The 24,968-nt window shown below is 41.9% G+C and overlaps 1 protein-coding gene across 1 annotated transcript in view; it reads right to left on the bottom strand.

The window, feature by feature from the left end:
• Positions 1-8,719: 8,719 nt before the first annotated feature.
• TENM3 (teneurin transmembrane protein 3) overlaps positions 8,720-24,968 on the bottom strand; it is a 481,887-nt gene continuing 465,638 nt past the window's right edge. The window contains exons 29-32 of the mRNA XM_054166328.1: positions 19,171-19,467; positions 16,420-18,031; positions 12,333-12,463; positions 8,720-9,772 (exon numbers count right to left, since the gene is read on the bottom strand). Coding sequence (XP_054022303.1) covers positions 9,017-9,772; positions 12,333-12,463; positions 16,420-18,031; positions 19,171-19,467 — 2,796 coding nt within the window. The 3' untranslated portion in view covers positions 8,720-9,016. The remainder of the gene's footprint in view (positions 9,773-12,332; positions 12,464-16,419; positions 18,032-19,170; positions 19,468-24,968) is intronic.

Genomic DNA, 24,968 nt, shown 5'->3' with positions numbered 1-24,968 from the left:
CCATTGCTGCCATGCAATAGCAGTAATAAGCTGTTAAGGTACATTGTAAAGCGTCAGGTCAGAGGCAGTGTGTTCTTCCAGCCACCCAAGAAGTATAATAGCAACTAATTAGTGCAGCTCCTTTAGAGGCTATTGCTATTGCAACAGGAAGAAAGAAAGGCAGAAAAGTCTAAGAGGGACCCCACTGTTACTGTCTGCCCTTTAGATGAAGGAGTTGTTGGTATTAACTTAGCAGAGGGTGAAGGCCTGACCCAGCACAGCACTGAGCGTCACTGATGTGCTCTTGGCACTGAAAAGAAAAACATCCCTGTTCTTTACTCCATGCAGTTCCTGGCCTTCTGCTTTCTTCCTGAGGAGCAGGATTTATAGCCTTGATTTACTGAGGAGCAAGAATTACAAATTAACTCTGAAGGCACACACACACACAGTCTTTGCTGCACAATACCAGACCAACCCTTCCCCTCTGCCTCTCCAGCCCAGGCAGCTGTTGCCCTGCAGTAGCTGGCTGAGCTATTGTCCCAACATTGGTATTAGGCAGTGGCAGTGCCCATGGCCAGCCACCAGCTACCCTCAGACTGCCTCCAGTCAGAGCATGTCTGCCTTCAGCTAAGCTGAGAAACAGGCTGCTATTTGTTTGAAGCAGTTGATCTCTATGCTGCTGCATTTCACTCACTGCAGATGAAAGCCATCTCTACATAACTCCTGTGCCGCTAAAAAAAGAAACCTCTGTGTATTTTACTAAGAGCATACACCAGTAGTCAAGCTAGCACCCTTAAAACTGAACTAGTCAGTGTTAGTGCAGCTGCTCAGACTCAGGTGTGAGTTGGGAGGAACAGGCAATGGAATGGCTCTGTTGTAGGCCGATGGGCCAGGACCCGCCATTGTGGCTGTGTAATGCAGCAGAGGCTGGGGCAAGCATGGGGCGCCACCCCGGCCTGCCGGCAGCCAGACTTGGGGCAGCAGGCTGGGTCCCACAAATAGTGCTGCCTTTCTGGAGCACCTGCTACATCTTCCCTGGGGCTGTGGGTATGGTGCTTTATATGGAGACTGGAGAGGGAGCAGGTGATGGCATTTGGCCCAGGAAGATGTGCCAGGCTACCTGGATGGCTTGGGTCAGGCAGGTGCCTTTCTGTGGGGCCACATGAGATATTACTCTGGGGGATGTGGCATCTTAAGGCTCAGATTTTTATTAATGTAACTTATCTTCGCTAGAACCCTGCCTCAGCGAGCTGCACCGTTGAGCAGCAGAAACGGCGCGCTGCCTCCGGAGCCGCGCAGGGCTGGCCGAGACGGTAAAATGGCGGCCAAGACGCCAAATCCACAGGACCTCTGCGGCGCTACCCTGTCCGCCAGGGGGCGCACGAGGCCACCTACTGGCGCCACCTGCCGCAAGGGAGAGCAGCTGTGGAAGGCGCAGGGTGAGCAGCCCCCAGGGCCGGGGAAGGCACGGCAGCTGTGGAAGGCGTAGGGTGAGCGGCCCCGAAGGCACGGCAGCTGTGGAAGGCGCAGGGTGAGCGGCCCCGGACTAGGGATCGGGCCAGAAGCTGTGGAAGGCGCAGGGCGAGCGGCCCTCTACCTCTGCCCGAGGCCGGGCTGCCGCGTTTTTGGGTTCGGGGAGAGTGCGCCGCCTCGTTGAGGGCGTGGGGTCAAGCGGCTGGGGGAAGCGTTGTGCGTCCCGGCTGGGCACCGCGCCTGGCCCAGGCAACGGCAAGCTTGCGGCAGGTAGTGCCCTTTCGTCTCTGCCCTTATGTCGGCTTCCTGGTGAGGAGGGGCAGGACCCGGTAGGAAGCAGTTTCCTTTCCCTAAGCAAGGCAGGGGTGGTAGCGTGGCGATTCTGGTGCCAGCACAGTGAGCCTGCCCTGGCGACGCTGCAGGCAGCAGCAGCTCCCCGCTCTGCAGCGAGTGATGACTGGCACTGGCCTACCTTCACCGCAGCTGACAGAGCAGGAAACGCTTGGGAAGGGAGAGTCGGTAATTGAGGGCGATGTGCGCTCAGGGCAAAGTGCAGCACTGCTGGCACAGACAAGGTTTTATTGTTTTATTTTTTTTTGTAACTTAAACATTTGCCGCTGGATGCCTTGGAGACATAAACGTGCAGGCATATGGGCTCCTACTGTGCTCCTGAAGAAAATGTAACAGTAAGGAGGTTTATTTTAGTTTGTTTTAATAATCTTCTACTACAAAAAGTAATAGAACAACGACTCTGCTGTGGAAACCAAGGGATGTTTTTAACTCGCCGCAGCCTAGCACCGTCTGTTCAAAACCTCGGGAGTTTCACTATTCGTTGGCTTCAGTGTGTCACATTAATTTTGATATTTCACCGTTGGAAAAAGGGAGAGGGTAAAGGGAAGACAAACCTAAAGCCTCTAGCCTGGAGTTTACCAGAGGGAGTTACAAAGGTTTCACTTTGATGTCTCCTGTGGAGCTAAACGGACAGTGCCATCATCTGGTTTAAACTTCCATCACCAGTCTCCAATACACGTGATTTCAATATCCACCTGTTTCATCAAAAAGCTTCTAGAAACTATTTCTCTTGTAGTTTGCTCTAATGGTCATGAAACAGAGCTCCCCACCCCCACAACTTTACCTCTCCAGTTTCTAATGTGAATTATATCAGAATTGCATTCTCACCCACTGTCCCTTCCATTCTCCCCTGTTTAGAAGCACCTTACTACCATGTGTTCAGGGAAGGCACTTAGAATCTATTGTCACAGTACCCTTTGGTGGGTTTGGGCCCTTTTTTTTGTGTGTGTGAGCTGTTTAAATCTGGCCCTGCAAGACTTTTATTTTATTGCCAAGCCTCAAGTTTGTGCGTCAGGTCTCCTTGTGCTCTCTCTCTCTCCAGAGTTTTAACAATGTCTTCACGATGTCTTCAGTCCTGTATGCAAAAATAGTGCTGCTGGTGCCATATGTGGAGATAACATTGCCTTCCTATTTCCCTTGTTTAACAAAGCCAGTAATCCCATTAAGCTTTTCCATCCCTGTGAGCTCTTCATTGCCACCACTATTGTGCTGGAATCTCACAATGAGTTATTTATCTATTATGCACCACTCATTCTTTCCAGTCACTGCTTTCTTGTAGGCGGCTACATACCTTTCATAGCAAGATTTGCATTTCTTATTCTGAGATATTTTACTTCTGGAGTTGCCTGTATTAAAATGCATTTTCTTTGAATGGGTTCACTTCAGCGAGTGATCCATATTGTTCTGTATGACTGCTCTGTCCTAGCCATTATTTGCCACTCCATCAATTTTTGTCATGTGCAAATTGTTGGCATCACCATTTTTAGAAAAAAAAAAAAAAAATTTTAAAATGCTCTTCCCTAGCAAATGTGGAAAACGGTGACTAGCACCTGGTATTAATAGTATGGTCTTGTACATACTCCCCAGCTCCCCAGCCCATTTTTTACCCCCTAGTAGTTCTTATTGGCAAATGCTGGATGGACTTTTCTACAGCATTGCATGCCTATAGTTAATCTCAGATTCAAGTTCTTAACTGATTTCCATATACTAGCTGGTTTGTTTTGTTTGTTGTTAAAATTGAGGTAGTGTGTATGGGTTCATCAGATAGCCATTCCTGTAATTTCAGTTTTAAAATGATTCCTGGGCTTGGAATGTGGAAATACTTCACTGCATTAGGGTAACAGTTTCCCCTATGCCTCTGTAGTGTGTGGCACTCACCCTGCTGTGTCAGCTTAAGTGTGATTCAGTAACTAGAGCCAATTGAAACATGTCATCTTCCAGCCCTGTTCTTAGTTTCTGAATTTTCTCCTTTTTTAACCTCTTGCATTGCTAAAGGCTTTATTAAGACAGCTTTTTGGGACCCATTAACTCCAACCTGCGTAATGATGTTACTATGAGCTTTGACTTAGTTTATAATAGGAAGAAGAAATCTAGACATTTATATTCCTCAATGACAGAATTTTAACTTAGTAAATTAAAAGGTTTACTCAATTTACCTATGAAGTTAAAGTAATTAACAGCAAGAGAGTTTACCTGCAGAGCTACTAATCGCAGTAAAGCAGGTTCTGTAAAACCAGGACACTTTAATGAGCTGCCATGTCATTATGCTTGCTCTTCACCTTCCAAATTGCATGTTAAATCTGTGATGTACCTAAGGAAACAGACGGTGTTGCTGTTTTACCTGTGTGGTTTAGAAGTAGGGACCAATATTTACCATATATTTCTTTATTTAGGGATGCATTTTATGCACATCCTTGCACAGCTCAGAGTAGCCTGTATTTGTGATGCTAGGAATCAGGCCAGATAATCCCCAGGTCAGTAGTTGTGTGGCACTGTGTGACTTTGCCCTCACTGCTGCATTTTAGCCCACCTAATGGCAGGCCACCTCTGTTTCCCTCTGCTTTCCCTGCCATCCCCAACAGATCAGACTCACCCTCTGTCACACTGACAGTGCCAGTTGCAATAACCAATATTGTATTAGGAGGTGGCACGAGAAACAAAACTTGCCACTATTTTCTCACCCTGAAATCCAAAGACACTCTGCAACAAAAACTCAGATTTCTGGAAGGGATGAAAAATAAGCTGCTAATTTTCAGCATGTTGGGGTGCACTTTATTAACCACTGGCATCCTTAATTACATTATTCCCATTGAAAAATTGACATGAGGGGGAGGCATGGGACCTTATATTTTGAATATTTTCTTTTTTTTTAATAGGTCTAGCCTAGGCACTCAATTAAATTTGCCTCGTGTGGTCACTCTGCCACAAAGCTAAAGAGGAAAGCTGTGTCTCTCAGCATGACAGCTATAGACTGTGTGTTCCTTTTCTTCCTGGGAGTGGGGAATTGGCACCTACCCATCAATTGACTGTTTTCATTTTGGCTTTTCTTTTTGGATCATTGAGCACCAGCAACTTGTGTGTGCAGTTGAAGATCAATTTAATTTTATAAGCATTTAGTCTGTAGCACTAATTGGCTGTAGATGAGAAGCTGATCAGCCTGGTCGGTTTGGACGTGGCTTTGCAGTTAGGGGTATGATTTCACTGTGCTGTTCAGTTTATGCTGTGTGATGCTCTCTGCTTTGGCTTATTTTTAACCTTGGCAGCTTCTAATAAGCTGCTTAGAAGCTGTTTTCTAATAAGTGTCTTTGCATTGCATTTGCCATCCCCAAAGAATAACCCACTAGTCTTCCTCTGTTTCTGAAAAGTCCTTGAGCTGGCCATATGTGCAGCTGTAACTTGCCATTCTGGAGTTAGCAGTAAACCATGGTATTAACACACTTAGAAGATCTTTATTTAATTTTTTCCCCCTGAAAACAATTTGTCATCTAAGATTCTCTGCAAATGCAGCCTGTTCTCTTGTAGACAATCATTTCAAATTGTCATTTTATGCAGTGTTTTTTTTTTTCCCTCTTACAGTCTTCCAGCCATTGCTTTAAAAGTGCCTCTGAAGAGGGGCAGTGCTAACTGGCATTTTTTTTCCCTTGTCAAATGCAAATGTCTCACCTCCTGAGTGTGAACATACAAAGTGCTCTTACTGGCTTTTTTTTTTTTTTTAAATAACAAAATTAGGCCACAGTAAGCTAAGCAGAGTGACCTGATTCATGCTGGATCAACATGTTATCAACTGAAGGTTGTCACTACAAAGTAAGTGTGATGAAGTCTGCCTGTTCCAACTAAAATCAAAGCCGGCTCCTCTTGACGTATAGCAGTGCTGAAGTCAGCAGTTTCTGTGAAGTGGGTCTAAAGGCAGACTGAAGGATGTCTTCTGTGTATATATGTAACTACCAGTGCCAACCTAATTGTTTATAATCAAATACTTTTGGTATTTTTTCTCAGGAGGACATGAGAGAAAACAGTTCTAAGTGATTTTTTTTTGTTGTGGTTTGTTCTTTGGCTTTTCCCTATCTAGAGAAGATTTGGCTTTGTGAGGTACAATGGATTCTCTAAAGTAGGCCACCTGAGAGATCCATGGAGTAATTCACTTTTTCCTGAGTTAGCAGAGGAGGCCATTGGGCAGAGTCAAAAAAAAAAAGGTACTGCCAGCTGTGATGCATAGGATGAATCAATAGCAGTGCAACTGGATCAGTTTGCTGCTTCTGATGCAACGAGAAAAGTAACAGCACAGATGCAAGATCTGACACACAAGTTTTGAAAAACAAATATAAACACACAGGCACACACATTGGGTTGGCTTTTATTGGAAAGCCTAGATGCAATCTATAGTTATCAATTTGTGGAAAATTCAGGACACATATAAAGTTAAGAAGGCAAATTAAAAGAACAATACAAATCAGACGAAATATACATCTCAAAATATCAGGATAGCATTTTGACTGGCATTGCCCAAAATACTTAGAATATCCTCTATTTTTTTGGATTTTTCTTTTTGTGTGTAATATGCTTCTTTCAATTATGCATATTTTTTTTCTTTAAAAAGAACTCTTGTTTATATATTCCCCAAGGTCACTATTTCCTGCAGGAGCATGTCCAGATCACAAATCTTTTTTAGCAAGAAACAGGCTCATTATACCTACTAACAAGGCCACTAATTGGCTTGATTTGACTTTAGCTAAAATGATCACCAACAGATACTGTACTTTGTTGTTTATTGGTGCCAGAACAAAGGAGAAGGAACTGGTACGCGTCAAGTAGAAGATATATTTCATTGTTGACATGTTATACAAGCTTCTCATATTTGAACAGAAACATTTGACATAATTTAGGATATGAGCCTATTTCGACAGAGAGCACTTACAGCATGCTAAATACAGTGCTGTGGAAGAGCCACCCAACAGAACTGCAAACACCTAGCATTTCACATCTTCAAAAAGAATACGTAGATCAATGACACGCCTCTGGGGTCTGACATACCATCCGCTCTAAATTTAGGGCCCTCAAGACTTCAAGGGTAAAAATACTAACAACTAAATCTGTGCTTTCATTCTAGTAGATGATTAGCATTCATTATACGTGTAATTAGTTCTTGTATGCTCTACCAAATACACACATACAGTAACAGTACTGATACTGTCGATTCGGTAGTGACTTGGCTGGGAGAAGTTCAAATCTGTTTATCAAACAATCCTAATGTGCAATTTAGAGTATGTAATACCATCGACTCTCAGAATACAAAGCAGTTAGAAAACTATTTTTATTACATCCACTTGAACCATTCATAGTTAAGACACGTTCACTTACTATGTTTTGTCATTATAATACATGGATAGAAATACTGTGTATAGTTCCAACGAACATCAAAAAAACCCAATTTTGTCTCATCTTAAAAATACTTGTTTTTGTGGCTGAATTTAGTGCTCATGAGAGTAAAGCTCTAAGAATGGTTTCAGCCAAGATGTAGAACAGATGCCATAGACGCCACCACAGGCTTCCTATAAAGAACCAGCTGCACACTTCAGTTCTGTCCTGCAGCAAATACACTGGGCCTTGGAGCAGAGCATGCCAAATCTATGCAGTGGTGTGGAGATGCAGACTAGGCACTAGAACTGGACCTTCCTCTCCATCCCTAGGTTTAGTGTTCACAGTACAGGGATTTGATCTGCCAGCTGAAGGCCAGGAGATGAACCTACTGAACAGCCTGCCTGCCTAAAGAGCAATTCTGTAGCATCAGGTCAGAGGTACGCTTCTTCTATCTGGAGTTATTAACATCTAAAAGAGTTGTATTATACAGAAGACAAAGTTGACATAACTGGATGAAACTACATGATATCTTCTTCTTCTACATACACTTTGCCAAGCACCTGAGACACTATTCTCTCCATTGTGAAACAAAGCTTCTAAAAAAACCAACAGAAACCCCACCCGGTATGAATAAATGTCCATTTATTACATTAGGGCTGGAAAAAGACAAGGAAAACCCAACCTATTAAAGTCTTCCATCATAATAAACGAGACTTATTTGGTTACTGTGCCTTCTAACAATGACTGATGAAGTGGCACTGGCCTGGGTGACAGGAGAGGTACGGGAAGGGAAGGAGCTGCGGTCTGATTCAGCCAGCCACTTTGGAGTGTCCCATTCAATCAGCAGAGTGATAGATGCACAGCTTGAAACCTAATACAAAAATATTAACACTTTTGGACATTAGTCATCACTGTTATATCTCTACAATATAATCCTTTATACTGTACAGCTATAACATAGAAGGTGCAATTCCCTTTTCTTTAAAAAAATCACACACAGCACATGTTTTTATCATTTTATTTTTAAGTATAAACTTTTTTAAACACTTTACATAAATTAACTCCTCTGAGACTAATATTTGATGTACAGTAAATTGTAATTCATATAAAAATCCATAAACAACTTGTCTCACATAATTTACAAAAAAATCAGGGTTTCCTTTGCTTATCTGCAACAAGGATTCTACTTGCCATTTTCCCCCCAAGGCAAACCACGTTAGCATTTTAAAATCCATTATTCCCATGGTAGCATAAGTCACTTGTGCCAATGTCCTTTTAGAAAGCAGCACAGTTTAAAGCAGTTGGGTTGTCTATAAACAGTAATTTTTGCCCCACGTTTTAAAATTAACAGATATATACCACATCCTATGCAGTGAGAAAGAGAGAGAAAAAGAGAAAGAGAAAGGGAGAGACTACTTCTGGTAAGCAAAGGTTGACAATTCAGTAATATTTGGGAACACTGTATGGGTCTGTATCTTAATTAACTACAGTGCCTCAAAGGAACAGCCAGCCTGTTGTAAAATCTGTAGGCCTTTTTTTTTCCTCCTCTTTTTTTTTTTTTGTTTTAATGCTTTTCAGTCCAACTTGAGTGCAGCGATATGCATATGTAAACATATTCTTTAAAGCAGATCACCTTTAAGGTCATTGAGAAAAAAAAAAAAGTTTTGTCATTAGCAGTATCATTCTTCTGGAAGGCGCTCTTTTCGTTGCAGAGTCAGTTGGGATTGTGCTACAGAAAAAATCTGAGCAAAGATGTAAGCTTAGGCTCAAGTAGTAATGCAGCAAAACAGTTTGGTCTCCTTTTCAGAAGACACTGGTACACAGTCTCTTTGGCAGCCTGAGCTAAGCCAGTGTGTTACCTTTTTCCTATCTCACTTTGTCTGAGGAATTGTATATTGTTAGCGCTGTCTGCTAATTCTGGATATTGCTCCACAGAGAGTACATAGTACCCATCGTATCCTTGTACCTTTCCAGCACTGAGCAACTGCCTCTTTTCTCCTTCTGTCCACAACCTGGCGCCTTCCTCTCCATCTCTTACTCTCTGTTGTTCTCTGGCCCAGGCACTGGAAAGAGCTCTTTGCCTGGCTTGCTCCAGTATTCGGGCCTTTTCCTCATCAAGCGTCATGCCATAGCGGACATGAAGCGCTAGAGCACCGTATTGCATTTCAACATCGGCAAACCTACGAGTCCTGCCATTTACCACAGTGGTGGACTGGGAAACAGTGACATTGATGCCATTCTCCAAGGCCTTCCGCCCACTTGTCAGCCTCAGTGTCCCCAGGTCAGTCTCTGGGGAGGTGGTCTTGATAAAATAGTGCGTGTCTTTCCCCTCAACGGTGAAATGCAAGTTTTCTAGGTAGTAGGCGTTGTTTAGAACAGCTGCCACTTTGATGCAGTCCTCATTTGCGATGTTGAGCACGTTTGTTTGCACTTTGCCTTGATTGACAGCCAGCATCACCCCTTTCCCGATCAGAGACTTCACTGTAGCAAACCACAGCCACGACTTCTCTCCGCTGGATTTCCTCCTGCTGACCTGCACTTCTGCCATCTTTCCCAGGGAAAGGAAAGCCTTTGCTTGTCTCGCCACTTGTTGTTGCACTCCAGAAATTGGCTGTAAACAAGAACAGACAGAAGTTTTACCAACCATCTGTAGCTCTCTAGATGCCAAACAGCCAGGCTTTCTTGGTGTGCTGCCCGTGGATGACAACAGGATATGCCACAACCAGCAGTGCCAATGAGTTAATTAAATCTACATACTGCTTGTTCTGCTGAGTTACAAGGATATTTTGTTTGATAATGTTAACTGCTTTTTCTCTTTGTCTCCCTGAGAACCTGTACAAAGTAAGACTTTACTTCAGAGGCTACTTACGGGGCTGCACAGGACATAATATGGGTAAGCTATCTTACTACAGTGTCATCTCACTCTCTGAGCTCGTTCAACTACAAATCTCATCTATCTTGAGTCCATCCAAACTGAGATTTTTGCAGATTACAAAGCTGTGTTTTAAAACAGGGACAAGCCCTCCTTTATACTGAGTCTGGAGGTAAGAGTCTTTCAGGTAGCTGCAACGTGAGACCAAACTGCAGGGGGCCTCTTGTAACTCCTCAAACTGCTAAGGGAAGGCAGGGAATCAAGCTGTAATGACAGTAAAAGAGAAGGAAGCAAATGGTACAGAGCAGTGAGGTAGAATACTGGGCACTGATTACTTTTCTTGCAAATACCTGCAGAAACTGATAACGGGATGTGTGAAAAGGCTGTGGCCAGTTCAGTTGCACAAGCTTCCATTTCACCCCAACTGTAAGAATGGTGCCTAAAAGTGAGGAGCAACTTCTCTCTCCCCTCAGAACTTCAGACAGGTGCAGGTCTGAATACACCAGGTTTGCTGACAACTAGCAAAGACAAGGGCAATGAATGAAAAGAAGCAACATGCAAGTTTAAAATAAGCTTGCTTGGTATTTCTTGGGGAGTGCCTATTCAAAAGATAGATGTGCTGTTAAAGGGAGCAGAAGTAGGAGGTGCAGTTGTGAGGTGCAAAAGCACAAGACGGAGAAGCTAGATAGGAGAATCTGTTTAGTGTATTTTGCTGTTAAGGGCCATATGTAGTCCACTACACCAAATACACTCTTAGTAAAGCAAGGGTAACGTAGAAGGTGACCTGCCAGCAGAACTGCTGTGGTTAGCCAGAACAGCCAGAAGACGGGTGCAGTTAGCAGGAATGACTAGCTGAGTGCAGCTAGATAGCAAGGCCACTCACATCCTGGGGTCAGCTGTGGCTGGGTTGAGACTTTACAAGTGAGCAGAATAGGCACATCTTCTCTGTCTAATCCTTGGTCTTAACAGCAAAGAACTGTGAATGAGCCTAGTATTGATGGAGGTGGGAAGCAGCTGTCCTAGCAGTTGCTTCAGAAGGAGGGGGGAAGATTTAAATAGCTTTGGCTGCACTTTTCAAAAAGGAGTACTTAGTTTCTGTAGGTGATGCAGTTATCTTCCAATTGACCCGTCCCTTCATCACAATATTGTTTACCCCATTTGATTAATTGGTCACAAGTGAGGCAAAAGCCTGTTTAGTTTTCCCAAATTTCAGGGTGAGAGACCAAGCAGGAGTCATTAACAGACTCCTACAACCTTAATTCAGACTAATCTCATGATCTGCTCTTAGGTCTTTCCCTGTTACTCAATCCCTGGTTATTAAAAATACCTAGAGTGGGTCACTTCATGCATACAAAACTAGCTTCCATATGCTACCTTCTGCTGCTGGGCCGCCCTTGTAATGATTTTTTTGGTCTAAATTAGGTTGTATGATTCTTGAAGATCATATGATATGATATATTATGATACCCTCTTTTAATCTTGTAAAGTTCTTGCAAGAAGAGATCTGGTTTTGACTGCTCACAATGGAATTAACTGTTCCACTGTCTCTTAACACTTCCTTCTTAACTGAGAATCGTAAGATTTTTGAGGGCATTGGGTTTTAAACTGTGAGTAAGTTTGGTTTGTAAAGGGAATTTTCTAAAGTGGTAGATTTAGATTTTAATTTCTGCATTTATTTCTTCCACCATTTAAAACTGTAGCAGGTTTTCAGGACTGAAGTTAATTTTTTTCCTTCCAAAGAATTTCATAAGCTCTTGGAGTTTTGGTTTCTATGTAATACAATGGGTTTTACCTCAGGTAATTTCATTTTCCATATTTTATATATAAAACATGTTAATATTAAAGAGAAGTAAAACTGTAGTGGTGCCTGGTATGCATAATTTATATCACCTGTTCTTCTGTTTATTTCACAGTCCATTTTTTACTACAGTGTTCCGTTTCTGCCTTCAGGCACAGTGTTAGTACCAGTCATATTTCTGTAGTTTCTGCTACAAAACTTAGTGAGCTTTAAAGGTTCTTAAATTTCTTTACATTGATTGTGTCTTTCTGCATTTTATTATTGCTCAAAGCAAACAAAAGCTTACCTAAAATGGTACCTAGCCTAGAAAGTCTGTAATTTCTGAAATTCTTTTGAAAGTAGATAAAAAGTAGAGGTTTAAAAAGCACCGTTCATATTTAACTTAGCAAGAGCCAGGTCAGAATTATCCATGCCTAATAAGATCTGACTAGAAGGGAACATTTTCTGTTGTTCTAGTTGTATGTTTCTTGTTTCATTTGTGTGTTTAGTTTTGATTCTTACTGGTATGTCCTCCCATTGCTGGCTCTTCACAAGTTCGTAAGAAGGTTCTGTTAAATCAAATTTCGGAACAGGAAAACCAGGAATGGCATTGTGCAGATGAAAGCCAAATGTCACCAGCCAGCTGTTAACATCTGAAAGACAATTGGGGCGGGGGGGAGAGGAAGAAAGAAGAAAAATATTAGAATCATGGAACTGTAGAACACTTTGGGACTTTAAAGGTCACCTAGTCCAACCTCCCTGCAGTGATCAGGGATAGCTGTAACTAGATCAGGTTGCTCAGAGCCCTGTCCAACATGGACTTGAGTGTTTTCAGGGTTGGGGCATTTACCACCTCTCTGGGCAACCTGCTCCAGTGTTTGACCACTTCACTGTTAAAACATTTCTTCTTTACATCTAGTCTAAACCTACCCTTTTTCAATTTAAAAACATTACCCCTTGTCCTGTCACAACAGGCCCTTCTGAAATGATTGCTTCCACCTTTCTTATAGGCCTGCTTGCTTTAAGTAAAGTACTGCAAAACTAAATAAGGTCTCCCTGGATCCTTCTCTTCTCCAGGCTGAGCAAGCCCAATGTTCTCAGCATGTTCTCATGGCAAAGGTGTTCCAGCCCTCTGATGGTTTTTGTGGTGCTCCTCTGGACCCTGCTCCAGTAGGTCCAAATCTTTCTTGTGCTGACAACTCAAGCTGGATGCAGTACTCCATGTGGTATCTCACCAGAGCAGAGAGGGAGAATCACTTCTCTCAGTCAGCTGTCCACTCTTCTTTTGATCTAGCCCAGGATATGGTTGCCTTCTGGACTTGGGAGTGCACATTGCTGGCTCATGCCACCTGTGCACCCACCAGTGCCACTAAGTCCTTCTGTGCATGGCTGCACTCAATTCCTTCATTACCCAGCCTGTATTGATAGCAGGGATTGCTCTGACCCAGGTACAGGACCTTGCACTTGGCTTTGTTGAACCTCATGAGGTTCACACAGGCTCAAGCTTCTCCAGGTCCCTCTGGATGGCATCCCATCTCTCAGGTGTGTCAACTGCACCATTCAGCTTGGTGTCAAGTGCAAACTTGCTGAGGGTGCACTTGATTGCACCGTCTGCATTTCTGTTGAAGATATTAAACAGCACTGGTATGGAATCCTGAGGGACACCACTCATCACCGATCTCCATCTGGGCATTGAGTTGTTGACCGCTACCCTCTGGATGTGACTATCTAAACAATTCCTCATCTGCCTAACACTTCACCTATCAAATCCACATCTCTCTAATTCAGGGAAAAGAATGTTGCGGGGGAAGCATTTCAAAGGCCTTACAGAACTCCAGAAAGATGACATCCATAGCTCTTCCCTTGTCTACCAATATAGAAGGCCACTAGGTTATTCAGGTAGGACTTGCGCTTGGTGAAGCCATCTGGCTCACTCGAATCCCCACCCTGTCTTCCATGTGTCTCAGCATAGCTTCTAGGAGAATAAGCTTCATAATCTCACCAGGCACAGTGGTGGGGATGACCTGGTAGTTCCCAGGGTTCATCCTTTCTACTATTTCAAAAATTAGAATTGTTCTGTATTTTGTGATCATACCAGTTTTACCCAGAATAGTTTTTGGCATAGCTGACTTCTTTCTCTAACATGAAAACTGTTCAACAGCCTTCGTTTTGATCTGTATGCACTTAGCTTTGTTCTACAGCTAGAACAGCAAGCCTAAAAAGAAAATGTAACATTCTAAACTTACAGGAAAACTTTTGTTCTGTGTAAGAGTCGCACTGTGCTCCTTTGAAAGGCACTGCAGTTTTCAGCAGTTCTGAAGGCCTCAGTGACTTCCAGAACAAGTGTAGGAGCACAACTAAAGGGAGAATTCTTTCTACTATGGCCTAAACTAATTGGCATTTCATGGTCAAGCTGAACACACTTTATGCCACACCCTCATCATCAGTACTTTAAAAAAAAGGAAAAAAGAAAATGTACTGCAGAGCACATCCTGTCCTTCTGTTACACGTGTGTTCTTTTACTGTCTTCAGAACACCCCTGAAATAACACCTGCATGGTCAATTACCTTTTAAATGACTTGGTGTTGATTCAAGAGAAATCTCCCTCTCTTCAAGATGAAGGGTGACTGATGAAATTAAAAACTTGCAAAATGTATTACACTCGCGTCAGTAAGCAGACAGGATAATAAATTAGCACTGGATAACATTATTTATGGTACATTTTATGTTCTGTTAAAAAGAAATAAATTAGGGATGCCAACAATTATTTAGTTAATGATTGTTGGGCAAGAGTGGATGCTCAGCCTTATTTCTTTCTTTTCTGCCCTGTCTTTCACAAATATGAAGCTTAGCAGAAGTTGGCAGAGTGCTCCTTAGCAAGTCTTTTCATTTAGAAAATCCCAGTGAAGTGAAACAAGGAACCACATTTATCCAAATGTTAATAAAATGTTTACCTTGAAATAAGTTTTAACTTTTCCAGATAAATGATTTGCCTCATGAAGCTCTGCGTATAAAACTGCCAGTCAGCCAAGTTACTAATGGTAATGCTAACCTTCTAAGAGCAGTGTGTATCCATGGATTCTATACATCAAAGATATTAAAAAACTGTACAATTGTATTTCGAGGGCAAATTTTGAACTAAGTACATACATCATTTTCAATACCACAAAATATGTGATTGCAACTGCATTCCCTATGGCACAGGCTGCTAAAAGAGGACAGATTCAAAGGTCCATTATTATCATGCTCCCAGGCAGCCTGTTAGCAACCTCGTTAATAGCTGCTGTTTCTTAAATAATGCAAACCCACTTCATTCGCAGGATGCTTTTGAGTTGCATTCTCACAACTCCTGTGTGAAGTAGTTCAGATAATTTACATCTGTTCAGATATGAAAATTCAAATGTATCTAAGCCCTGCACTTTTCAGAAACTTCTGGTGACCTGACTGCAGGTCACCAGAAATCACAACACAGCACTAACTCTTAGACCCACAAAAAGCAGCACGTTAGCAGCTTTTTGTTGCCAAAAGAGAGACTCACTTCTTTTTCCATATCCTGCTCTCCTTTCCCTGCTCCTAGCTGTGCACTCATTACTTTGTGCTGGCCCCAGAGATTACTGAACTTCTCTTAGACAATTCCGTTAGCAGCCTTGCGAAAACCAACCCTGGTAAATATCAGCCAACTTTTCAGTGAAAATTTTCTGCCATGTTAATGACTTAAACTGGTCACAGAAAGACCCTGCCATTGCTGCCTTACAGTCTCACTCCCTCTTGGCTTTATCTTTTTGATCCATGCATATGCATATGCATTTTTTTACCGCTCAGTAGCCCAGAGTCATGAAGAAGCCTGACTCTAATCCACATGTAAGTAGGTTCAGATGAATGGTCTTAAGGGATTCTTAGTCTTGTATTTGCTCAAGATTTCTATCTTTCTCATTATAAGAGTACTCGGTAATGCATAACAGTATTGGAAGGAGAACATATGGCTTCTCTTTCCTTTCTTAATGCACTGAAATCTCTTGCTGAGGCACTGTGCATTACAGTTCAGTTGGTGTGAGAGGAAGAGATGTATTCCAGTAGTACCTCAAAATGTAGTTTGGAAAACCAGATCCTGCTGTATACTGAGGTGCTCTGAATTATCTTTTTAGATAACCAGCCTAATACGACAGCACTGTAAGGACTGTGTAGGGCATAAGGTTTAGGTTTAATTACCTAAATCTGAAAGCTAATTAACCTCTCTTATGCAGGTACCTAAATTGATGTCTAAAGCTAGACTGTTACTGATGAGTGTGTTTGCTCTAATTATTCTTACTGTTAAGTGCTTAACACTTCCTCATGAAGAACTTTCCCAAATAGGACACATTTAGGTACTTCACCAAAATTATGAATTGCAGTCTAACACCCCCAAACTAAAATCACTTTGTTGATCTGGTTCTAAACACCAAGTACTTTTCTGAACAATTATCTTTCCTGAGAATTTCTTTACTAATCTTACCTAGAGAACATCCCCAGCCTGTAACCCAGATAGTCAGATTCCAGATTGTTAGAACGTAGAAAGGTAAATTATTGAACAAGTGGGAGACAGTCTTGCAATTCAGTAACCTCCTTTTACCTGTGATATAATCCTCCACGTCGTGTATTTTACTGGCTGGGTTGTTATTTCTGAACATGTACAAATTAAAAGGAGCTGGATCCTTCCCAATTCTCTTCCAGATTTCAATATCAGGTGTTGTCCACCGGCCTGCCAGTATGTCATAATCTCTCTCTCCAAAGTGGACTAGCTTGGTCAGTGGGTCGTATAAGCCTCCATGGAATCCAATTACTAGCTGGAAGTCAAGGTTAGAGTCAAAATAGATCTCTCCATAAGCAGTGTATTGAATTTGTTTAAGCATGAGACCATTGCTACTGAATACGGCCAGCGGTGTCCCTGTATTGTCTGATGCAATATAGAACTCATCTCCACTGCTAATTTCCATGGCAAAAAGGTGCCCTTGCAGGTCATAGTAAAGAGATGTGATTTCAGAACTTGAGTGGTTATATACGTGAGTTATCCTGGTTGGGTAAGTGAGGTCTGCATAAAAAAACTGGAGATGCTGTCCAAGGCTGGTTTTACTGGAAACGCGTCGTCCAAGTCCATCATAACGGTAAATCACTGTCCACCCACTGCCTTTGCTGTACACCCGAGTAAGAAGGCCCTTGGAACTGTATTCAAAGATTTCAGTACCTCTCTGACGCAGAAATCCATCTTCATCTAATCGGTACTGAACATCACCCAGTCGAGTTATTCTGTCTCGCAGGTCATAGCGAAGTGGTGTCAAACGGGCGCTGCTGCTGGGGTTGAGTAGATGGAGGTTGCCATTCAGGTCATAGTTGTAGCGCCACATTATTTTTTCGTTCAGATAAACTGTCTGGAGCTGACCATCTACATCATATTCATATGCATATTTTGTGGTGTTGGCAAATGGCCCAATCTTAATTTCTCTTTTTGTTACTCGTCCCATATTATCATACTGAATTGTAATCCAATACATTAATGACCGGAATATTTCATACTGGATTTCCTTGATGCGGCCATGTGCATCAAAGTGTTTTGTGTAGGTCATTACAGCTGTTGAAATGATCTGGTTGATATCATAATATATAACTCCAAATTTTCCAAATTGTTCAACTTTGCCAGAAATGTCATCAAACTGGTAGAGATCAATAGGCAGTGGGGTTTCATTGATGACACCTTGCATGCTAGTCACTCTGAAGCTGTTGTCATAGCTGTAGTCAAATCGTGCGTTTACCATTCCGTCTTCGCTGAAGCGGAAGATCTGCCTGTCAATGAGTGGGCCAATCTGCCTGTATCTAATGGTGCAGATAAAACCATCGCTTTGGAGGTTTATTGTTTTCAGCACTCCGGCTGTCTCATCGTAAGTGAAACTAACTCTTGTACTATCATATAAGATTTCTGAGAGCTTGGTCTGCCGCCTGTACTTGAATAAAACTCTTCGGCTTGTTCCCAGGAAAGCTGTTTGCAGGAGCTGCCCTTCCTCGTTGTAGTCCATGATGACAGAAGCATTGCTTTCCGGGGGGTTGTATATATTCCGGTAATAGCCAATGGAGCGGATCGTCTGCATGGTGTGCCGAGCGACACTGGGCATGGTGACAGCGGAAAGCCGGTCCAGCAAATCATATTCAAAGATATACTGCCGTTGGCTATGAAGCAGAAGGACCATTGACTGAAAATTAAGAACAGATTTTTACCATGTGACAAACGGTGGAGTACCCTCCACCCCCATATATACCAATACTATTGCTTCACAAAAATGTGACATTCCCACTTGAGAAAATTATCTCCTCTTTAATTGAGTTATCCTTGACCTTACACGTTGTTAACATGCCCCTGACTAATTTACTTGGATGCTTAATTGCAAGGGGTTCTGTAATTAGTAGTTCCACATTCATAATTTGCTGCTTGTTATGACTGTATCACTCTTTTATCAAGCACTTGCAGCTAAACAGCAGATTGTCAATGGATTCAGATAAGTCATGTTTAATATGAGAAGTAAAACTGTCTTAGAGCCATTAACTCACAAGAACAACATATGGGAGATACAATTTCTTCCCTACAATTAGAGATGATTTTGAAGAATTTGAATAGCCTGAGATCCCTAAATACTGTGTTCTTATTCTTTTAAGACCTAGACAAAACATTTATTTGTTTATATCAAAAGGAGCTACTTGAAATTCTTCTGACATTTTTCTGATGCATGGCTATTGTGTGTTCTAGGTCTTGATTAAATTGTATCTGCAACGACTAGTAAACAGTATTTGCTGAGCAACAGCCTCAACAGAAATCTATTTAAACCCCAGAAAGGAATGGATTCTGGTTTTGCATATAAGCATGAGATCTCATGGGGAATTTTCACAGGTATTTTTAGAGGGAGGGCTATCATTCAGCAATTGTTATCTGGAATCGTGTTTCTTTTGATGCTACAACGTAGAGCCTGTACCAATGTACTATTTTGAGACAAGCTTTTCTCGGTAGTGAAAAAAATACAATAGTGAAAAATTTATAAACAAATTGGTTTCATCTGAATGACACTGCGGAGTTCTAGGCCCTGTACCATATTTTAAATGTTAACAAAAAAGGTAAACACAGATGCTTCTTACTGGTTGGTGGCCTCCATTATTTAAAACCACATAAATTCCTAGCAATTAGGTACAGCTTCATTATATACCTAGCGTGTAAAACATTCCCCTAGGAATCACACATTGATACTGAGAATAATTGATATGTGCTGCTACTACCTGTGTTTTGCTTTGTATGCAGCAGTAAGATGCTGCAGAACTTCTGCAAAACCCGAATGTTCTTTACCTTTTCCAAATACGTGTAGCTCCAAGTTTTCCCATCAGCAAACACTCTAGACACTATCCTTCCCTGTCCATCATACTCTATTTTTTCACTAGTTGTCCCTCGCTGTATGCTGCCTATTTGACCTGTAGATGAATAGGTAACATTGACAGCCATCAGCTTGCTGCTTGGTAGCCACAGGGTGGGGTGCCCTGATGTATCGTAGGCAATCCTCAGCAGAAATTTACGGTGGTCATCGTAGATCTTTTCTGTCTTTGTGGTTCGATCAAAGTCAACTGAAAGGAGGTTTCTGCCATTAACCTTTTTAAAGCAAACAAAATGACACAATAAATCATGCTGTTCAAACCCTAGCCACCTCTTATTCCCACAAAGCTAGTTATTCCTTAAATACCATTTACAGTGAGTGATTTGCTGCGTGTGTAAATTATTTTAGCAACTTCATGTTATAAATGTGAAGTGTTACGTTAAGCATCTACTTTAGAAGGTCTCACTATACGAAGAGATAACCCAGGATTTGTTGCAATGCTTAGTCAACTGTTAAGAAAATACTGAAACATGTGCTCTGAAAACTGCTGTAATAAATGGGGCCATTTCTCTTGTAGGCAGTACAAAGTATATCCAACAAATTAACATCAAAGCATATATTCCCAGCAACTGCTTGTCCAGTTCATAGCAGTCATGCTAAGAAGGAGCTGAATCCCAATCCTCCCCAGCAAGTAATTTTCAAAATGGTAAATACATCAGGATCTTCAAATGCAGGTTAAACTGTTTTTAGAACATAGGATTTCCCCTTTTTTAATTCAGTGTTACCATCCACTGCTGCAACATCAAGCTGAAATCATTAGCAGAGGATTGTATTTTTCACCTAGTTAACTGATCACTTAAAGCCCAAAATGACTGGAAGACTACTGAACCATTGAAAAACAGTTACAAATGCTTTGAAATTTATTTTGAGTTGAAATTAAAGCCTTAGCTTAGAGATACTTATGTTGAAAACTATTGTTAATATAAGTAAGCTATAGTGGTTAGTATGTAACACTTGTACATTGAAGTCCCTCCCACCCCTGTAGTGTTCTAAATATGCTAACTTGCAGTTGATTCAGGAAATGATTGAAGTACTTCTGCGTTTTTTTCATGTGCTAAAATCCATATATCATGGATGTTGGTCCTTATGCCCTTAGACTGATAAGCTTCTAAAAGATCAATATAAATTAGATTCTTTATTACTGGCATAAAAGCTTTTGAAGTCCTGGTAATTTGTCATAGGCAAATATGAAAACAAAAGCCTATGAATGTTCAGTTCTGCTTATACCTGTTTGTCTACCTTACCTTTCTCTTTTTAATAAGAAATTACTGGCATGAGAACGAACGATCTGCAATTTAGGAACAAAAATCATGTTTTCATGGAAATCTTCTAAGTAAGGTACACAGAGTCTAGCAGATGCAGAGTAGCTAATTTATCTATTTAATGAGCCATCACATGTTATTTAAATACCCTAAAAAAATTGAACACCTGTGGTAGTTTTAGGCTATGCCTTTAAAATTTAGCTGCAGACTGATTCTAGAAGTAGGACTGATTCAAGAAGTAGGTTAAACTTAACCGTGAAGCATTCCTCTTCACTTCCTTTTTGTAATTTTTTTGGGGCCTCTTAATTTTCAGGTAGGTGTTTTTTTTAATTTTCTGACTTCTAATATTTGCTTATTTGCCTAAATTCACTCCTGAATCTCATCTCTGTCTTTCTCTGCATCTCCCACACAGGCCTGCACTCATCTCTCCATCTCCCTGCCTGTTTTGCTTCTCTGATTTTTTTCTTCTTCCTTTCTCTCCGGCTTCCCTTCCTTACTTTACATTTAATTAGGATTTTTATTTATTTTCTTGTCTACTTCTCGGGCATAGACATTGAAGTGAGATTGGGCACTTCTGATTTCTGACCTGCCAAAGAGAGAAGGGTGGGTTTATGGTTAAGGCAGATGTCCAAGCACTTGTGGTTAATTTCTTGGCTAAGCACATCCTTCCGGTGTAAAGTGCAGCAAAGTACTTAATCTGGCTGTCTCACTGCCTTATCTGCTAAATGAGATAACATCATCCTTGCCTTCTCACTTTCCATCTGTCTGGGCAGAATATGAGGGGAGTGAAAGGAAATGCCTCTTTCTCCAGCAAAATTCATGCTTTCAGATTCTGCTGAGAGAGCTGTACCATTCAGACGTGAGCTTGTGGTGAAATTTTGGCTGTGCTTGCATAATCTCATAATACAGATGGCAACCATAAAAGCAAGTCTTGGTGATACAGCTTCTTTCATTGGGCTCTGTGGAGCTGGAATAACATGTCAGCTAAAGTAGTGACTTCAGCTGAAGGATTTCTTAACAATGGCCCTGCTACCAAAATGCTTCTACAGCAAAAACTGAACATTTTTATTGTGTCTATGAGTCACACTCTAAATATCACAGAATCGTTTTGCTTGAAAGAGACTTTGCCGATCAAGTCCAAATGTTAAGCCAGCACTGCCATGTCACCACTGAAACATGTCACTAAGCACTATATCTACAGGACTTTTAAGTATCTCCAAGAACAATTTCCCTGGACAGCCAGTTCCAATGCTTTCCAACCTTTTCTGTGAAGAATTTTTTCCTGATATGCAACATAAACCTCTCCTGGTGCAACTTGAGTCCATTTCCTCTTGTCCCATCATTTGTAGGTTGGGAGAACAAACTGATGCCCACCTTGCTACAAACTTCTTTCAGGTAGTTGTAGAGAAGAAGAAGGTCTCCCCTCAGCTGAATTTTCTGTAGGCTAAACAATCCTCAGCTGCTCCTCACAAGACTTGTGCTCTAAATCCTTCACCAGCTTTGTTGTCCTTCTGTGGACACACTCCAACATCTCTCTCAATACAAGAGAGACATCGAGGTGCTGGAGCTAGTGCAGAGGGAGGGCAACAAAGCTACTGAAGGGCCTGGAGAATAAACCTTACGAAAAGCAACTGGAGGAGATGAGGCTGTTTAGTTTGGAAAAGAGGAGGCTGAGGGGATATCTCGTTGCTCTCTGCAGCTACCTGAAAGGATGTTGTAGAGAGGCTGGTGCTAGTCTCTTGTCACAGGTAATTAGTGATAGAACAAGAGGTAATGGCCTCAAGCTATGGGTAGGTTTAGACTGGACGGTACAAAATTTTTTGTCACAGAAAGAGTGGTCAGACATTGGAATGTGCTGCCCAGGGAGGTGGTCGAGTCACCAGCCCTGGGTGTGTTTAGAGGATACCACATCCTTGGGGATATGGTTTAAGGGTGAACCTTCTAGTGTAGGGTTATTGGTTGGACTTGGTGATCCTGAGGGTCTTTTCCAACCTGAATGTTTCTGTGGTTTTAATATCCTTCTTGTAATGAGAGGCCCAAAACTGAACACAGTATTCGAGAGGCAGCCTCACCAGTGCTTCTTCCAATCACTTCCTTAGTCCTGCTAACCTCAGTATTTTTGATACAAGTCAGGATTCTTTTGGCCTTCTTGGCCACTTGGGCACTCTACTAGCTTATGTTCAGTGGGCTATTGACCAATACCCCCAGGTCCTGTTTCAGTGGGCAGCTTTCCATGTAGCATTGCATGGGGTTGTTGCATGCAGAAGCTAGCACTCAGCCATACTGAACCTCATAAAACTGCCCTTGGCCTGTCAGTTCAGCCTGTCCAGATTCCTCTGTAGAGCCTTCCTACCCTCAAGGAGATCAACACTCCCACCTAACTTGGTGTGAGCTGCAAACTTACTGAGGGTGCCTCCATTGAACCAGTCATACAGGTCATTGATAAAGATACTAAAGAGAACTGGGCCCAATAGTGAGCCCTGAAGAACACCACTTGCAACCAGTTGCCAACTGGATTTGACTCCATTCACCACTGCTCTCTGGATCCAGCCATCCAGCCGATTTTTAATCCAGTGAAGCATTTACCTATCCAAGCCATAAGCAACCAGTTTCTCCAGGAGTCCAGGTAGACAACATTGATAGCCTTTCCTGTATCCACTAAATGGGTCACCTTGTAATAGGAGATCAGGTTAGTCAGGGAGGACCTGCCTTTCATAAACCCATGCTGACTGGGACTGATCATCTGTTTTGTCCTGTATATGCCACATGATGCCACTGAAGATGATCTGCTCCATAACCTTGCCTGGCACCAAAGTCATACTGACAGGTCTGTAGATCACCAGATCCTCCTCCTGGCCCTTCCTGCAGATAGGTGTCACATTTGCTAACCTCCAGTCAGCTGGGACTTCCCTGGTTAGCCAGGACAGATAAACAATGGGAAGTGGATTGGTGCCTACTTCTGCCAGCTCCCTCATATATTGAAAACCTCTGTGTTTCATTATGGTAAAAATAATCATTCAGGAAATTTTCAAAGAAAATGACAAAAATCCAGTCTCTTGACAGTCTCCACCTCCTGTCCTCCTGTCTTTCAGTATTGAGGTGTTTTATCCATCCTGCTCTTGCTTTAACTCGTTTCAGTTTTAACTGAGAAGCATGAAGCCTGACTGTGATCCCCCCATTAGGAACAGGAGTATATCAGTGTGCCTTAGAGAGGGGTTCAAGAGGTAATGTGAAAACTGGGGACTTCTCTAGAGCTTGGAGCATGTCAGGTGTCAAGAGGAGTCAGAGAAACTCTTCCCATGATCTCCCTCATCTATGCTACTATGCATGCATTGAGACAGAGCTCATACTACTTACTCCATTTGACACCCTTAAAGTGAGCCCTCTGTCTGGCCTCAGTATAAATGCCCTAAGAAGGCTCTTTCATGTAGGAGATTGTCAGGACTTTTGCCAAAGGTCAGGCCTACAGAGCAAATATACAAGTCCAGGGACAAAACTGGCTTGGTGAACAAGACAAGTCTGAACAAAAGGAAGACTGACTGAGGATTGTTAAGGGCACGTGACACAATTCCTAATTAATTTCTTTATCAAGACCACTAGTAGTGGGTAGAAATAATATAAGATAAAAACCCCAAGAGAGTACTCTGAGAAGGTACTTTGTAATGCAGTGAAAGTGTCACGCATATGAGCATACTTGCTGGCAATACACTTTGTCACTGCTTTTTGTCTACGTTTGTCTTCTGAGTAGCAAAATGTTACTGACATATCTGTAGATGGAAATGATAAGCTCCCAAAGTTATTCCTGTTTTTCTTTCTGTTGTTTACTTTCTCTACTTTCCTACATCTCCCCACCCACCCCCGAGTGACATTTCTGTAATCTCTTCCCATGTAAATCAATTTCACAAAGACCTTCCTTTTTCTTTTTTTTTAAATCTTGATGCCCATGACATTTCTTTTATCCCTTCTGCAGCTGAATGCCAACATTTTGCTTCACATTTGAGAACTGAACTCATGGCAATTTGTTTCACTGCCAAAACCAAATGCCATTGATTTGGCTATTTTATTTTCTCTTGGCTTTCACAGAATGAATTGGCAAGTGTGTTATCCCACTGTGCCATGTAATGACGTGCCTATGAACCAGAACCACATGGATGAGCTCCAAAAGCATGGCTGCTTTTTCCTCTAATCCATGTAAATCAGCTGCCATAGCTAGGTACAAGTACGTTGTTCTTAAGCAGCTGCTACTGTGCATAATCATTCTTCCTTCTTTGAAAAAGTCCTTTTCTCTTACAGAGAAAGTGATAGAGGGGAATACAAGGTGCCTAACAGCATTCCCTCCTTTCTCATCCTGAAGGAAAGCATAAAATATTTCAAGATCTAAAATGGCATGTTACCTCTTAGAAGTTTAGTGACCTGAAATTACTTACCTTCCTTTAATATACTGCCTAGGCCTT

This window comes from Dryobates pubescens, chromosome 1 (assembly GCF_014839835.1).
Source record: "Dryobates pubescens isolate bDryPub1 chromosome 1, bDryPub1.pri, whole genome shotgun sequence".
Lineage (NCBI taxonomy): Eukaryota > Metazoa > Chordata > Aves > Piciformes > Picidae > Dryobates > Dryobates pubescens.
This window is presented reverse-complemented; position numbering and strand designations above follow the sequence as displayed.